Source organism: Etheostoma cragini, chromosome 8 (assembly GCF_013103735.1).
Source record: "Etheostoma cragini isolate CJK2018 chromosome 8, CSU_Ecrag_1.0, whole genome shotgun sequence".
Lineage (NCBI taxonomy): Eukaryota > Metazoa > Chordata > Actinopteri > Perciformes > Percidae > Etheostoma > Etheostoma cragini.
This window is the reverse complement of record NC_048414.1, coordinates 21,072,351-21,090,122: the sequence shown is the minus strand read 5'-3', so window position 1 is coordinate 21,090,122 and position 17,772 is coordinate 21,072,351. Positions and strand designations below refer to the sequence as shown.

Genomic DNA, 17,772 nt, shown 5'->3' with positions numbered 1-17,772 from the left:
GGTGAACAAAGGATGGTAGGACGTGATTGAGGTTCACTCAGATGTTTGTGTGGCTGCCAGAGAGGTGATAACAACACAGAAGGACTTCTGTGTGACCATCTTAGGTCCATTTTAGTCACTAGAGAGTCACGGTTAAGCCTATTTCGCCATGCATGGGTGTCTAACTGACTAATGTTCTAATGTCAACAAAACACCTTCTACAGTCCAGTATAGAGCGAAAACGCTCTAACCGGCAGTGTCAAACCAGACTGCAGGGAAACTGTGCATTTTCAATTTGGTACGCTAAAAGTGCTGACAGACTCAGATAGTTCTTTCAAGTGTCCCAGTGACAACATTAAAGAAAGGATCCCTACACAAATATGCCTTTTTGTTTAAGCTATAGTGGGTTGTTTCTGTCTTCTATTTTAAGTAATAAAAACAACACTGCCAGCGCATCCACATGATACAAGCCTTCCGTGATCGCACAGCTGTGTGGAGCTGATAGTCTTAATTAGCTTTGTTGCAACTCATTTGGCAATGGCTTAAATGAAAAAAACTTTCATTATATCAACAAGTTACTCTTTAAACCTTTACAAATTAACTTCCTGTTTGTGACGGCTCTGAAAGAGCTATTGATAAACTCACCAAACTCCATTTAAGTAACTCCATTATTAAATCAATACTTTTAGGGTTCATAGAGCCAGCATAATTTCAAAGGGAAATGGGTGAATTAAGGGTTTATTTTAACCAAACCAGAGTGGGGATTGTTGGATCAGTGGAAATACTATGATAAATTACTTATTCATTTTTATATAGAGTCTGGTGGCTTTGGCGGAAGCAATTTCGGGGATTTTCTTTTAGTTAAGTACGATCTTACTCTTTAACAAAAAGGCCAGCCTCTGTAGGGATCCTTCCCATAATTTTGTCAGACAGTTGGAATAATAGTTTGATAATTTCAGTGTCAAAATACGTCCACTAAAATTTTAGTGGACGTAAACTGAAGGTGCGCAACTGCCTAAAAACTTAAATCGTACCTTGTTTTGTCCAATGAAAGCGGTGTTGCTTAATAATGGACGGATTTCAGAGATTGTTGCTACCCTCAGTCCCGTACACATAAAAACATCCAAAAATAGAGTCCAGGTTGAAAAAAAATAAAGTTTCCCTTTGTTACATTTCCATTACAGTGGAAAAGTAAAAAAAAAAGAAAAAGAGTTCTATAGTACTTTTGGAAATATTATGCTAGCTTGTGGGGTATTCTTTTAAAATCTTCTAATTTGCTGCAGTCAGATAGAAACCCTGTCTCCTCCTGGCCCCTCCATGTCTCTACTCCTCTTTTGTTTTTCTGATTACATTTTGTACAAAAACTCAGTTGCTGCCTGGATTATGTGTAGGAAACAGTTATGTAACGCAAATGGATTCTGAGGTTAAGGATTTTTTTTTTTTTAAATCCAATAATTATTATAATAACTATAAAACACAGCTTCACGGGGAATGTAAATGTAGCAACGGATTTTGGGACCAAAGAGTTTCCCCTTTTAAAGTTTTAGTTTGGCTTTGGACTGATCCAACATCAGTGTAATGTATGTTGAGCATAAAAAAAGACTAGGAATATGTCCAGAAGAAACATTCTTTAAAGCTTGTGTTGATAGAGATTGATGCATGAATGAAGGAATGAACGAATGAATGTGGAGGAAGGGTGCTGGTGGTGGTGGGGGACGTGGGGGACGTGGGGGACACTCGGGCATTAGAACACTCTGGGACATACAGATGATCAATTGCGTCTTTCAGCAGAGAATAAAAAAGGTTTTGGCTGTCCAAAGCTGCAGTCAAGCCACTGAATAAAACGGAGGGAGGAAGGAATGGTTGAAGGGATGGATGAAAGGAGGAAGGGAAGTGAACTGGCTTCAATATTTCTTCTCTCATTTTAACCATTGTATAATCATTATGTGCCATGCCTTTATATCTCTTAACATCTCCCTCCTCCCTCTGCAGCGTCCCAAACAGAGTCCGTTGTCACAATCCCTTCTTCTTCTTATTCATGTCCCTTTTCTTTTCCCCACGCCCCTCTTCTTCCTCCGTCTGCCTTTTCCCTCCCGTCATCATCTCAATTCCCATCTTCCATCAGCTCCTCCAGCTCCTCCTCCTTTCGTTTCCACCCCCTGCTCCTCTTCTTCCTCTCCCTCTCCCTCTACATCGGGAACACCAGGAAGCCGGAGAAGGTGGAGTATTTCCATCCTCCCATGAGGTTTCCTCTCTCCAGTTTGAGGTAGGCCCGGTCACCCTTCTCCATCTCGATCAGAACACCGTTACTGGCCGCCTCACGCGTCACGTCCTGGTCACCGGCAAACGCTGAAATCACCGGCCAGCCATTGTGCATCAGGCTCACCTGGATTAGGCGGAAGAGAACCGACAGTTTACAGAGTGATCCCTATCATGGAACTAGTGCACTATAAAGGGTGTTTGAATTCACCGCAGTGTATTTCATTCATTACATAGTCCACTATAAAATACCCACAATGCAGTGCTAATAGGAGTGTACAGTCACAAACCCAAACACAAACACCCACAAAAACTGAAAATGAAAAATGGAAAAGACTTTGGTTTCTAATCAGTGGAAATGTAACATGAAACATCAATACAACCTGTTTCTGTTCTCTGGTAAACTCCATTTGATTCAGGGACATTGGTAGAGCTATCCCCCCCCCCCCCCTACCCTTTCGTATATACAGCTGTGCTGTCAAAAATGGAGGCAAAAAATATCTTTATAAAATAAAGTTGTTTTTGTGGAAACCTAGACAGATCAGTTGGTAGAGCGGGCGTCCATACATAGAGGTTCACTCCTCGACTCAGCGGGCCTGGGTTCGGAAAAGTAATCTTAAAGAAAATAATGTTTTTGTTGCGATTTTTTACACAATGCTGAACGGGCGCATCTGCTGACACAACGATATTTTCAGTGGGTGTCCAAAATCTTGTTTGGTCGTTCCCTATATTATTTATTTAATATTATTATTAACTATTTAATAAACACTATAAAGGAAATAGTGAGTGTGTGAATGGTTTCAAACACAGTCAGACACTCTACCACACATGTAGGGATATTTTTAGACTTTCTAGTTGAGCTGCAAGAATTTAGAAATACATGCAGCAACGCATGTGGTTATGATAATACAACAGTGTGTGGAGCAGCTTTGTGCTGTGCAGTCAGCACGTTATTGATACATATATTGTGTGCACTTTTACAAAAAACGCTTGGAGAAGATTTAACAAGGACTTTAAATGACACATACACACAAACGCACATAGACACGCACGTGCACACACACACAAATACACACACAAACAGTGTCTGACTCAACACTTGTTTCAATGGGGAAAACATCTTCTTCTTACAAAGAGACCAAGCTGTCAGTGACGCGTCCCTTCCCAGGCCAGCCAACACACACACCAGACAATGTGTCTTACATCACATTTTTAGAGCAACAGCAGAAAAACAAGCGCCCCCTGTATTTGGTTCCCTCTGTATGCTTCACTACAAAATGGTTTTATGCCACTCCTGGCACCGATGCAGTACAAAAACAAACTGAAAAGAATTCTGGAGAAATGTCACTTTATGCCGGATAACACTTTGTAAAAACCTGTAAGATTACTCGCCTTCCAGTGAGCAAACCCGCTGAACCATGATAAGAAAAAACAAGAAAAAAACAACACAGGCTGTGGGTTCTACTGCATTTCTAGAGATTGTTATACACTGACAGATTTAGCATAAGGAAGAGGAAAATAAGCACACCGTTTGTGGGTCAGTTATGTCATCTTGCTTTGTAAACTGAGGCTCCTATTGCCTTTTAAATGTGATAAATGGTATAAGAAGGGTAAAGAGTGCCAAAAAAGCACAAGCTATGTGTGATGAATCACTGATCTGACAAATATGTCTGAAAGAGAATACACTAAAGCAGCTAAGCATCTTCACAAGTGTCCCAAATCCCAGCAGACTGTGCACATTATACAGACAATGACAATTGTAAAGACTATTTATAAAGGGTTGTTTGCGCGTGCTCTCTAGAACGACACGTTGGTACACAGTGTTTTCTGATCTGACGTGCCTTTCAGCAGGAGGCTCAGTGGCTCAGGAGCGGACGTGTCAAACGTATTCACATTCATTACTCAAGTAGAAGAAGATACTAGGCTTTAAAACAACTTCTGTAGCAGTTGAAGTATCAACCCAAGCTTTTTACTCAAGTAAAAGTACTGGTTTCAAAACTACTTAAACAATAAACGTAAAACTAATGTAAGGTGACATGCTTTTTTTTCAAATTAGACGGCAATTTTTGTGAACAATTAGCTTGTGTTGCTTGGGCTTGCCGAGCTTGCAGTGCAATCGAAAGGAGTTGTTTTTGGATCCAACCATTTCGAAAAATTCTCCCAGGTATGGCCAGGAATGTAGAAGGGTTGGCTGGTCGCCCTGGCTACCAACCTCCTTGCTGGTGCTTGGTTGGGACTCTTCGCTTGAGTACTCTTCACACTAGGCTACATAAGTCTGCTATTTTCTTGCTGGAGTGTAACGTGATTTGTGTCAAGTGCAGGTGCGATGGATTGTACAAACCAATAAGGTGTCAGAATGGTATGTTTATACTTCTCATCAAATACAATCAAATTCGCTCTATTTGGATGGCGCAATTTATCAGGATAGGTTTTTGTTATTATTTCTGTTTTTTGAATGATGACAAGCCAGAATGAAATAGGAATAATGAGGTCATTTTTTAAATAATAGGAGTAGAAAGTACAGATCTGGAGTAGAAGTAAAAAGTCTGCTGTAAAATAAATACACCAGTAAAGTACAGATACCCAAAACTTCTACTTAACATAGTATTTGCACTTCAATACTTGATGTGCTCAGGAGGTAGAGTGGCACATTGCATGGGTGGCGGTTCCAAAACTCTGTCCCCATGTGGGCAAGACACTGGGCCGCAGTTTGCATGGTAGACTGCCACTGTTGGCGTATTAGTGTGAATGGGTGATAGAGAGGCATATTTGTGAAGTGCTGTACAAATGCAGTCCATTCAAAGTCCAAATTCCTTCAGGAAGACTTCTAAATAAACTTCTATCACCACCGTCGCTCCCTATCTCTTTTCAGGCAACCGTCCTCCTCTCCTTCCACCTTTGGGCATCTCCGGGTTCACTCTCCACCATCACCAGTGTCTAGCCTCCATCGGGGGGAATATGTCTGGCATCTCTACCCCTTTAAAATATTTTTAACAATTGGGTCTAATCCCCAAAGAATGTACATTTCTTATTATGCACATCTACAATAAATCTTTGCATATCTACAACGAAGTCTCTGCTGATTGAACTATTATTATGATGTGATACCTGGAGCTGTAACTAACGATTATTGTAAGAATCAATTACTTTGTCCATAATTTTCTTGATTAATCATTTAGTTCTTTGGTTTATAAAATATTGATTTGTGTTTCCCAAAGCCCGAGAAAACGTCCTCAAATGTCAAATTGTTTTGTCCACAACAGTAAGATATTCCGTTTACTGTCACAAAGAAGTGAATAAACTATGATCACATGTCACATCAGAAATGCCTATGACTCAAACCAATTACTCAATTCATGTCTGATTGTTTTAATTGTTGTTTTTCATAATTAAAACAGCTGGAGAATTGTATAAGCTGATATATGGGTCTGATTACATTTTATTGAATCGGAATCAGCATTAACAGGATGTGAGTGTTTCTGTGACTTCCTGTTCTGCCTGAAGGCTGCTGGAAACAGCTGGAAACTGTCCGACTTGACAGGGATCTATGCCACCGCCCCCGGCTGCTGCCGCCTGCTCTCGTCCACTTTACGGGCCCAGTTTATCTCAAACGTGCCTAACATTTCAGATGGAATGTAATTGGCAAGTTAAATTAGCAGACAATTAGCAGACAATTAGCACAGACTCTACAGGACAATACTCATAACCTGGATTAATTATTTTGAAAAGCCCTATTGATTTGTGAAGATGTACGGACTAGGGAAATATAAACAAGCCAGGAATGAACGGCCTAGCCTACAGGTAGGTAAGCATCATAATTCTGTCTTTTTTTTTACTTTCTTTTTTAAATAGCATGATCACTAAGATTATAAATATTGCTTTGGTGCTAATTATTTCAGTAAAATAAACTAAAGGATTGAATTGCAGAGCATTTCACCAGTCACACAATTTACAGTATGTCCATTAAACCTTTGCGTCTAAATGCTCATTTTGTACCATGTCAGAACTCATGGAAGTTAAGTAACATCGACCAGGGTCGCCGGCGACCTGGTGGATCTTAACGTGGAGTGGAATGCAGTTGTATGGGAACATTCTGGGAACAATGTGTCCACCACCTGGAATCTTTCTACTCTTTGCACTTTTAACATTGGCTTATTGTGTAATTTTTAAAACAGCAATGATAGCAAAGCTAACCACTCCGACAAATCTTTTAACCACTACAAAGATACATTAATTGGAGCTAGATAAGAAACTGGGGGGGGGGGGAGACATGCAGGAAATCGTCACAGTTCAGACTGGTACCCTGGACCTCTGTGTCGGGGAAAAAACTTTTATGTATATGTGGTCCTGCTCTACAAACTGAGCCAACCCGGCCACACCGACGTCCATCTTAAAGACGTTATTCAGAGAACTCGGTTACAACATCAACAAATATATGCCTGTGCAGTCGTTTTTATGGCCATTTTATAAAAGACAACAAAAAGCTAACTGTGATTTAAAACAGTTTAGAGGAGCAATGCTCTCAGACTTCACCCAGTGTATGTGAGCAATGCATTTGTTTCTTTCCATTATTTATACAGCATGCAGGGTTTTCAAGTTCCATCATCCCACAGTGCAGCTCAGTTCAGGCACAACTCTTAATCCATCAAAATATTTCCGTTCTCCCTGGAAGTAAGTAATAGTAAAACTGTTGCTAAGTGATGGAACACAGTCATAAACATCCCATAATTATACACTTATCCACCTCATTCTACCTGATGTTCAGAAGAGGGAGAGTATGTGTATGTGTGTGTGTGTGTGTGTGTGTGTGTGTGTGTGTGTGTGTGTGTGTGTGTGTGCAGGAGATGGAGAACCTGTCAGAGTCAAGAGCTCTCTTGGTCAGCACTCCTCTTAATAGCAAACTGAACATAGCAACTTAGACTGCATGTGTGTGTATGTCTCTGTGTGTGTGTGTGTGTGTGTGTGTGTGTGTGTGTGTGTGTGTGTGTGTGTGTGTGTGTGTGTGTGTGTTGCACTGAACAGCAAGCCTTTGAATTTGATGAAAACACTCAGACTGTACTTAAACATTTTTTTTTATTTATCAGGGTGGACAGCACAGGTCATGGCAAAAATAAATGTAGTTACTTAAAGGGACAGTTCCAAACCCAAAAACAAAAATGCATTTTGTTCTTTTTCCCCATAGTGCTATTTATCAATCTAACTGGCTTTGGTGTGACTTAAACAAAACCATCTAGATTGTTACGTAGTACTACAGTTGAGAGGGACCATATTTATTTTTGATTTTGGGGTTAACTGTTCCTTTACGTAAGAAACTAATTCTATAAAAGGGTTTTTGCTGTATTTTTTATATTATTATTTACCTATCCTCGCATTGCCAGGGTCTGGCTAGTCCACACAGCATTCCGGGATGAGAAATAAACCATAGTCCTCATCCACCCGAGTTTAGAATGTCGACACAAAGAAAGTGGAAGGTACAGGCCATCTGACGGAATGAGGGACATCCGGTGGAATTTCCGGCGGCAACCGAACAACCCAGGAAATGAAACGTCGTCGATATAGACTATTACATAGCCACCATCTAATTTAATCAAATCTACATACCCTACGTACTATTTATTTACAGGATGCAGTACAGTACAGTAGCCGAGCCATAAGAGAGCTTTGTTTTGGCTGCCTGACCTGAACTTGGCTCCTGCTGAACTCATCTTATACTGTGGGGTAAATAACTCTCATATTTCTATATGTTTATTCAACTTCCACTTTTCAGTTTGACAGTTTCTTACTCCCTCTGCTGCTCCATATCCGTCTTCTTTCTGCAGTGTGGAGCAGATTAGTCCCAGCCTTAAAGACACAAAAAAACACTACTCATGGACGAGAAGAGGTCACCGAAGTCGGCCACTTTCAGACTGAATTTGTACCTTGAAATATAGTCGGTCTTGGGCTGCGTTATTATGGAAAAATCACTAGTGAAATTGTGATTATTTAACACAATTACTCATTGACTAATGGAAAGATGTTATATTTTTTTCACCTTGAACTGGTAAATTTCTCCCCTTCTTGCTTAATGAACGAGAAAGATGGCATCTCCCCGCCAACTTCATTCCCTTTGATTTACTAATGCAACCAGATACTACAAACAGGACACAAGACAAAAAAAGAGCTTAGTTGCAAAACGTAATACACAAAATAACCGTTTTTCCCGAATACATTGTTTTTATGATCGTTAGGAGCCAAAATCTAGATCAAATATTTGATTAATTGCAGAGCACCAACAGAAGGAAAATCTCGACTGAACATGCTAATGTGTGGAGAATCGATTTGACAAAGTGGTTTCAGTGTAAATTAGTGGTTTAAATTAATTGGTTCATCACCAGCTTCTATATATAGCAGGGCAGCACAATATTGACACATTGAGGATAACCGATAAAATTTCTGGACAATTCAGCTGAGTGCACCAACTTTAATATAACAATAATCAATAATCAGCAAATAATAGCAATAATCTGTGAAGGTGTATTTCAGTAAAAAAAAAAAAGCTTTATTAGGATCTATCTTGATTAATTAGAAACATTGCGCTGTTTACGAGGATCATCAATCAGTGAAGGAAACAAGAGCAAATCCCTTCAACACATTCAAAACACCAGATGTGGATCTTGCAGTGCAGCCATCATCTATAACTGACCTCGCTGCGGATAACACTCGGGAGGTGAGTGAAGGAAACAAGTGCACAACTAAAACAAATGGCACCTCTATTGTGGAGGCTTCTCAGGGGCAATGTAGCAAATAGGGATGATGGATGGATGATGATAGCCACCATCGTGATGCCACGCGGCCCCCCCACTCTGTCAGACACAGACCGCCCACATTGACTGCTGGCGCGGCCAATCAGAAATTCAAAGTTCAGACTCTTGGTATGCAAAGCATCGCAACAACTGGAAACTTTATACATTGTCCGTCTGGTATTTCATCACAAAATTCACTTCTGATAGTTTTTTATGCGAGAAATCAACTACGTACAACTCAAATATGGGTAGTTTTACTAAAATTGATGGCTAATTGCAAATCTGGTCCAACTATGTCAGATTTCAGAAGCTCCAGAGTCTGATATGACAGCCAGCCGGTGTGTGCCTTGGTCGCTGGATTGCCCGTCGGCGGGCGTAACATAACAAGCTCGCTGACCCGGCCGTCATCCACACACACACCGGCCACGGCAGGCAAAGGGAAGGGAGAGCAGCTTCTGGCAGAAAGATACCCGTCTCCCTTTGACAGTCTTGTAAATAAATGATAACATGTATATTAGATCTGTCATTCTTCCTCTATTATAGGCGTCGATTAATGTTCTCCTCAATCGGTGCTCACGGCCGCACGACCTACAAAAAAATGTTTATTTTTCTGAACCTTAGGAAATGGTCAGCGGCCAACACGAACACACACACCAATTAACTCGATAATGAAGCAAAGGCTATCTTTCAGTTCAGGACAGCGCCATTTCTCACAAATACAGATAGGATTGGAAATGAGAAGTTTAAGTGACCCGTAACCACGATAATTACTCCACTCAACAACCACTGCAGTGTTTAATTTTAAATGAATGCAGCCTACTGGCAGTCTGGCACACGGGGATGCTCAGTATTTTCCGTGGGTGCTGCAACTCCAGAACACACAGGTAGCGGCACCTGTGATAGTCTACCATTCAAATTTCATATGTTATTATTTTTAAGTAGAAAAAAGTATACGTAAAGAGATATTGTAACAATGTCATAGTCCATCACAATGTTTTACTGTAAACATTGTCAATTCGGGGACATCGTCCAACCCTTGTAGCAAGTGTGAAAGAGATGGAGGGTGTGTTTGTGATGTGTTTTAACTTATTTCTAGTTTGTCTAATTCCTTTACAACCTTTAGAGGTGATTATGTAACTATACAGTTAAAAAACAGATTCAAATATACATGCACGGTCATCTTATTTAACATCCAGCCCTTTTCTTACAACAAATCAAGCCAAAAGAGATACAGTAAAGCAGGCCAGTCTAATAAATACTACTACTTCCTCCCCCAACCCAAAATGTCAAGCTGAGCACAATAGTGCTACTATACAGATGACAGCCACTCAAAAGAACAATGTGTGTACAGAGAGGTGCAACCACAACCTTCAAGTTAGTCTCATTAACCTCCAGATCCTCATATCACATATGACAAAAAGGGAAGGGAGGAGAGAGGGGAAACAGAAAGTACTGGCAGATAGATAGATAGATAGATAGATAGATAGATAGATAGATAGATAGGAGGAGGGATTAAACAAGTGAGAGAAAGGCAGACAGAAAGAGGAGACAGGGAGAGGGAGGGGAGACATGGTTCCTGTCCAGTGTGCATGTAATTCTTCCAAACTGAGACAGGGATGGCCGAAAAAAAAAGAAATCAGAATCCCTCACTCTGTCACGCTCAGATACACACACAAGCAAACACACACACAAAAACCATGTAGACAAAATCAACCCTGTCACCTGGTCAACCATTCAGCCAAGTCATTCATGTGGAACTCACACTTACACACATTCCCCCCTTCCCCAGACACACATATTGTCCCTCCATCCACACATAACACACACTGCTCACACACACAATCCCTTTTTCTTTTTTGTCAACCATTTAAACAGCTCCCATGTTGTCTTCCTTACAGTTATAACAGGAATATAAAACATTGCTGGGCCCGTCTATCAGTTCAAATTATGGCCTTTTGCCACGTTGACTCTGTTAAGACATAACGGGACTGTTAATAGACAGAGCCACAGTGCTTTCGGCATGTAAGAAGCATGTCTGGACTGTAAGTATCATATATAAGACAAAAGATTGTTTACTGCACTGCAACTCTGTTAAATATGGTGCTGGGTACGTAGAGCAGTTCTTTAGTGTAGGCATTGTCCCAAAGTCCAGAAATTTTTGTCTGCCCACAAAAAGAGAGTAGCTCATAAGGCTTTTAAAGTTAAAGCTGCTGCTTCAAAATGATTGCTGTGATCAAAATGCCGTATTTATAACTTTGCATCTCCTGATTAGACTCTATAATCTTGTGTTTGTTTTCACTGGCATTGTGACAGCTTTCATTCATACCTAAGCAATATAGAAAATGACTAGGATGACATTATATATAGGATTAGATAGATGTAAAATTGGCAGAGCATTAACAGAAAACAGTCTAAAAGGGACACAAACCTCTTCTTTTATCATGTGTCACTATATCTTTCTCTAACACACACACACACACACACACACCAACACACACACACACACACACTGGGTCAGTATATGATGTGTACCAGTGATGTATAGCTCTAATAAAGCTGTGACAGTGGCTTTAGAAGGATGAAACTGTGGTCACACACACACACACACACACACACACACACACACACACACACACACACACACACACATACACACACACACACACATTGGCACACAGTGAACTACACCCTTACAATTACCACCCATAAATATAACAGCATGATAATAGGGTTGTGCATCGTGTCAGTCCTGGATCGATCTGCATTCATTAATGCACGAGCACCAATTAACTGGCTGAGTAACGGAGAGAGAGAGAGAGACAGAGAAAGAGGTGGCAGAGAGAAGATACATGAAAAGAGGAAAAAAGAGATAGAAAAAGGCAGGAGAAGGTTGAAAGGGAGAGAGAGAAAAATTTAAAGAAAAAAGTGTGTCGTGTCATGTCAGTGCAGCACTTAATGCCAATGAACATGATGACATCCTGCTATCGCATCATCAATTTCTGTCCAGTCGACTGTCTGGACATTACAATAATACTTATTTTGTCCTAATATTTTTGTCTTTCTCTTTTTCTCTACTTCTTGTAGGGCTGCACAATTAATCGAATTTTAATCGCGATCACGATTTTGACTTCCCACGATCAAATTTGCGTGATCGAGCGATTATTATTTTTTAAAGCGTCATTTCATAGAACGCTACTTGTTTTTTGCAATGCAAATCTACCGCTACTACTGTCTGATTCTGAGCCAGTCAGTGTAGTTCACTGCACCCCGTGCATTTTAGTTTCAAGATGCAGACAGTCCCAGAGGACAGAGTAGCATGAGGAAAACTCAACAGATAGTAGTCGGTCTTGAGGTTTACCAGTTTACCAGTAAACGCGACATTTTGTTCCGTGTGTGTTGTTTTTCAGACAACAGCAGTGACCAGTGCTAGTCGGTGCTAGTAACATCTGTTAGCTGTTAGCTCCTCTAGGATAATAAAAATGCAGCGCAGTGACGATACAGACGTTTCATACACACAAACCTGCTGTACCTGCCATTTGACCCGTGCTGGACCCGTTCATAATGAGTCAGCCGTCTCTCTGTGAGTACGTCCATCACACTCCCTCTTGCAGTTAGAAATAGCCTATGTGATTATAACATTTGTGGACTGACTAAAATCAACAAATAATCGTGAGAATAATCGCGATCAAAATTTTGATAAAATTAATCGTGATTATCATTTTGGCCATAATCGTGCAGCACTAACTTCTTGTTTTCTTTTTGATACATCTCCTTTTCCTCACATGGTTATATTGTTTCCTTTGCATTCCCTACATCTATTAAATGCCACCTCTCTTTCCTTCTCTCATTCCAACTCACTTTATTTCCTCAACCCTCTCTCTCTCTTTACACACATGGACGTGGTGATGAATGCGTATATAATGGTGCGTCTGTCCAGGCTTCCTACAGTGGGAGTTGTCTGTGGTTGGTAAGAAACAATACTCCAACAAAGACTTATCAATGGATATAAGATACATAGATCATATAGTATTATACTGTACATATATTATATAGTATAAATAGTCTATAATACTCTTACACCATATGGCAACACCAAACTCAAAGGTACACAGAGGCCTTATTGAAGAAAATAGTACAAAATTACTGTTTGTACGGATTGTAAACTTCTAAAAACTAACATGACTAGTTGCCACCTTCTATTGTTGTGCCCCAATAAAGGCTTCCCAACCCTTTAATATGTCAATAATTTATTGTGTTGTTGAAACATGCAATGTTTGAGCAAGTATCAGCAGGATCTTTACTCATCATAAGTAGTTCCAATAACAGAATAAAAAGTATACTAGAGGACAGAACTCCTGTTTTTACTGTAAAAAAAAACGTTAGTTGGGAATCACTGAGCTATAGGGATCCTGCTGAAACAGTTCTCTTTCACTGACAGGACTGCTGGCAAATAGTGATCAATAAAGCAATATGCTTTGCATTTTGGGAAGAAAAAAGCTTTTCCTGCTTTAAGGCTCTCTCATTATTTGAATCTGAAACACCTGTGCTGGCCAGGAGATTTTATTTAGGTCAACTGTGTGTTTATTTAGTAGTTTCTAAAGGTTTTTTGACTTTCAAAGTTCTGTTCTGTGCTGATAATTCACCTTTTGGTACAGTAGGTACTTCCTAGAAATACAATCCAGAAACGCAATTTCCACCCTGCAACTCTCAACGGTCCATTGTTTTGCAACCATTTTTAACAAGCAGTTGTTCTTGTCTGAGATGGAATTAGTCCATAAATGGAAGACATGTCATAATGCCTGAATATCCTGAATATATTAATAGGCTTTTTGTGTGCATGATTTGTTGAAAGACGCTCTACAGCAGTGAGATGCTTTGTAATTACTGAGATTTTACATTACCATTGCGGTGAGAATAAATACAATCTAAGGGGGCTGAGAATAGCTATTACATAACAGCATTAAGTACACAATGTAAGTAATAGAAAACAAATTCCAATGTTGCTACACTCAGTGACTTACTTTAACACTGGCAGTTGGACTGTGTGCACAGAAGGCCTGAGCACTGGAGAACCGTCATGGCCCTCCATAGAAATTCAATGCAATAATATTTCATCAACCACCAATCTGTGTCTCTGTACTGTACTTGTGCTGTCATCTAAGCTTAGTCCAACTCCTTTATCAGAACCAACCATTCTGACCATACTGTATTACATGATAAATGGACTGCAGTTACAGTATATCACTACCATTCTGTATGAATAATAATGCCTGACAATGAATAATGAACAATGAACAGCTGGGTAGGTATGGCAATTCTGGGCCAACTGGATGAACTGAACCAAACTGTCTTTATGAACATCTGTCACTGTGGAATGTCCGGTAAGTTGATATCACTTGGCCAGGCTGACCAACTAAAGCCCATGTTGCCTATTCCATGAAATCCACGCAATTTTTACTTAGGTGCAATTCTACCAAACAGTCTATCCAATACTGGTGCAAATACTTTTACCAGCAGCCATTCACAAGGTTTTATAATAGTTCATCAGCTTGCAATTACAGAAAATCTGAAAAAAACTGTTCCTTTCATTCAGAATTTTCCCTTATGTCTGACAAACATGACACAACATGAGACTTTGCTCCAAGTATCACCAGGGGATCCACACATGAACTCCAGCATTGAGAACATTGTTTGTGTACACAGAGTTTTCTAAAAAGAAAGGTTTTAATCAACTCACTTTAGCAATTGTTGTTTACGCTAGCCGCCATCTTGTCAGTCAAAAAGAATCAATTTCTGAATGTGAATGAACGGACTCCATAGGAGGAAAAGTCATTCTCATATGAGGCTCCTTTTTCAACTACAAGAGCAATAAGGTTTTTAATAACAACAAAACAACAAATTATTTGTGCATTTATATGGAACTAAGTTTTAGGAGCTTTTCATCATTACTCTTCTGCCTCAACTATTTTTTTCTGGCTAGATGGATGGCCATCGGAAAAACCAACAGCTAAGTGAGTTGTTTAGAACCTTCTTTTTAGTAAACCCTGCGTCCACAAACAATGTTTTTAATGCTGGAGTTCATGTGTGGAGCTCCTGGTGATAATAAGAGTAAGTATCATTTATGTCAAGCCTTTTTCCCGTTTTAAAAAAATACTGATTTTGATGCTATCATAAAGTACCCCTGGCACTCCCATTCAATAGGCCCATTATGAGCCCATCTGAAATTTCATTTTACATCCCCCCTTTTCTCTGCTTCGCCCGCCCAAAGAATTTGGCCTGTCCATGAGAAAGAGAGCGACATCACGGCTTTCAAACGAGCAATGTGGCAGTCGGTCAAGGCCACACCCCCATCCTTCATCTTGCCCCGCCCCCCTCTCTCCTCCTCAAAAGCTCAAAAGGAAAGTTCATTGTGGGAATGGCTCTAGGGGCTGTAATTCTGCACCACAGCTGAATTTCTGGAGACTTCAGATACAGTATTAAGGGAGCACTAAGGTTTATACAAAACCATCCAAAAAGACCCTTGTCATGGGACCTTCAAACGTGGCGCTTCCGTCCTAACTATGCTTTTAAAAGTAAGTTTGACTCGGGCACTTTCACAAAAAGACCCTAGGTTGCATTTTGGCAAGAGTTATGGTTTAAGAATTAAGTGGTCTGTCCTAACTGACGTTACAGTTTGGAGCCGCAAAGCTAAAAACAGAAGTCTGCATCTGATATAACGCAAGTTACACTGATTTAAGGCTCTTGGATACACAGAGTGTGTTGCTAGTGTGTGACATTCAGGCTCTGCATGCACAGGCAACCACCAATCACAATCAATGCTGATCAATGTATCAAACAAACAAAGCAGGCCCCGCTAGTCGACCACAACGTGAAATTTAGAGGAAACAACATGCATGCATTATTAATATCATTGACTTCAGTCTGGATTGATAGTATTATATGAAGACAATGGTGTCACGTGAGTAAACCAGTGTAGTTAACTACTATTTCACCCAGCAAAATCACCTCAGTAGAGTAGTCACATAGCTCTCTTGCTTTTGTGTCTGTTAAGCATAAAAGTTAGAGAAAGGATGGTTCACATAAAATAAAGTTACTTTTTAATTAAAAAGGGGTAGCTGTGGCTCAGTGGTAGCGCGGTCGACTGCCAATCGGAAGGTTGGTGATTAAATCCCTGGCCCTCCAATCCTATGTGGAAGTGTCCTTGGGCAAGACACTGAACCCCGAGTTGCTCCCGAGGCTGTGAGTGTGTGAGTGTTTATCTGATGTGCAGGTGGCACCTTGTACGGCAGCCTCGGCCACACTGTGTGAATGGTTCTTGTGCTATGTAAAAGCGCTTTGAGTAGTTGTTGAGACTAGAAAAGAGCTACATAAGAACAGTCCAGTAGTCAAGAGTTATTTCCAAAATGGAGCTTTTGTCATTTTGTAAAAATTACAGTATTTTTTTATATCGCAATATATCGGGGGAAAAATATATATATAGCAATGTTGTTTTTTTCCAATATCATGCAGCCCTAACGAGAAGTCAACTCCATACCATATTACTGTCAGTAAGTAGAAGTTGCCGAAGCTACTAAGCATAACAGTCGTCCAAGCAAGAGGTTGAGGTACTGCAAAGACTGAGTGATAAACACTGTCTTGTTGAACTGAATGGACAATCTGATGAAAGACTACTAAAACAGGATGTTTAATGTTCAGTCCAGCTCCGTCTTACCAACACAGCTAGTGATAGAGCACACAGGTATGGACGGGGTGACTTGTGTGCCGGACCAACTGAAAGACTTCTCTATTCCTTTTAGATTAAATGCACAACCTTCAACGTCTGTTTATACATTGTTAGGCTTTCTGAAAGCCTGATATCAGCACCATGTTTTTACTACTACTCATTATGAAAGCTAACTCTAATGAGGTTTCCACTAACTTTCACAAGCAATACAATACTCACCTAAGACACTTCAGGACGACTTATTGCATTGTCTTCCTAAAGTTGTCTAGGGTGTAACTTCTACAAAGTATTTTATGTTAAATTATTGATCTAAGCCGAGTGATTAAGTGAAACGGTACTTTAGGCATATCCTTTTTAATAAAAGAAGAAGTTCCACTCTCTCAGTACTTCCAGCTTCTGAACTGGTTGCATTTCCACTAGAGGGCGCTCACAGGCATGTGCAGAAAGAATGGAGGTCTGTGTAGCTGTACCCCTCAATATCCACTGTTCTCAGGACAACTTTTGTCTAGTAATTTGAATGTTGCATTTGAAAAGGGGGGGTAAGACAATGCACTTTTGCACTTTTAAAAAGCCTTTTCAAATGTCAATGACATAAGACCCATCGTATAGCCAGAGAAACTGCTTAACGGCAAGCTCTGAGTCACTTCCTTTTTTCTCTTGAGGCATCGACAACACAGCTGACAGGTAAGGCTCTTCCTGTAAATACATGTGCTAAAAAGAGATTTACTAATGTTTTAAAGACCACGCCGAAATATTCACTCTGACATTCTGGCTCCGCTTTGGATGCCATCAAGCGAGATCTCCGTTCGTAATCAGTCCTTCATTGACCAATCAGCATTCATTAGCAGAATGCTAGCGTGTTAATGGGCAACAACGACTCAACAACGACTCAACAATGACTCAACCTGTAAGAAATCAAAAGGACAAAAGTACTTGTTCCTACTGATGCTTTAGACCTACAGTTGTGGTCAAAAGTGTACATACACTTGTAGAAAATCACAATGTTATGGCTGTCTTGAGTCTTCAATA

At 40.2% G+C, this 17,772-nt stretch overlaps 1 protein-coding gene across 1 annotated transcript in view; it reads right to left on the bottom strand.

Annotated features, from left to right (window-relative positions):
* Nucleotides 1–1,156: 1,156 nt before the first annotated feature.
* cbln1 (cerebellin 1 precursor) overlaps nt 1,157–17,772 on the bottom strand; it is a 26,641-nt gene continuing 10,025 nt past the window's right edge. The window contains exon 3 of the mRNA XM_034878174.1: nt 1,157–2,365. Coding sequence (XP_034734065.1) covers nt 2,168–2,365 — 198 coding nt within the window. The 3' untranslated portion in view covers nt 1,157–2,167. The remainder of the gene's footprint in view (nt 2,366–17,772) is intronic.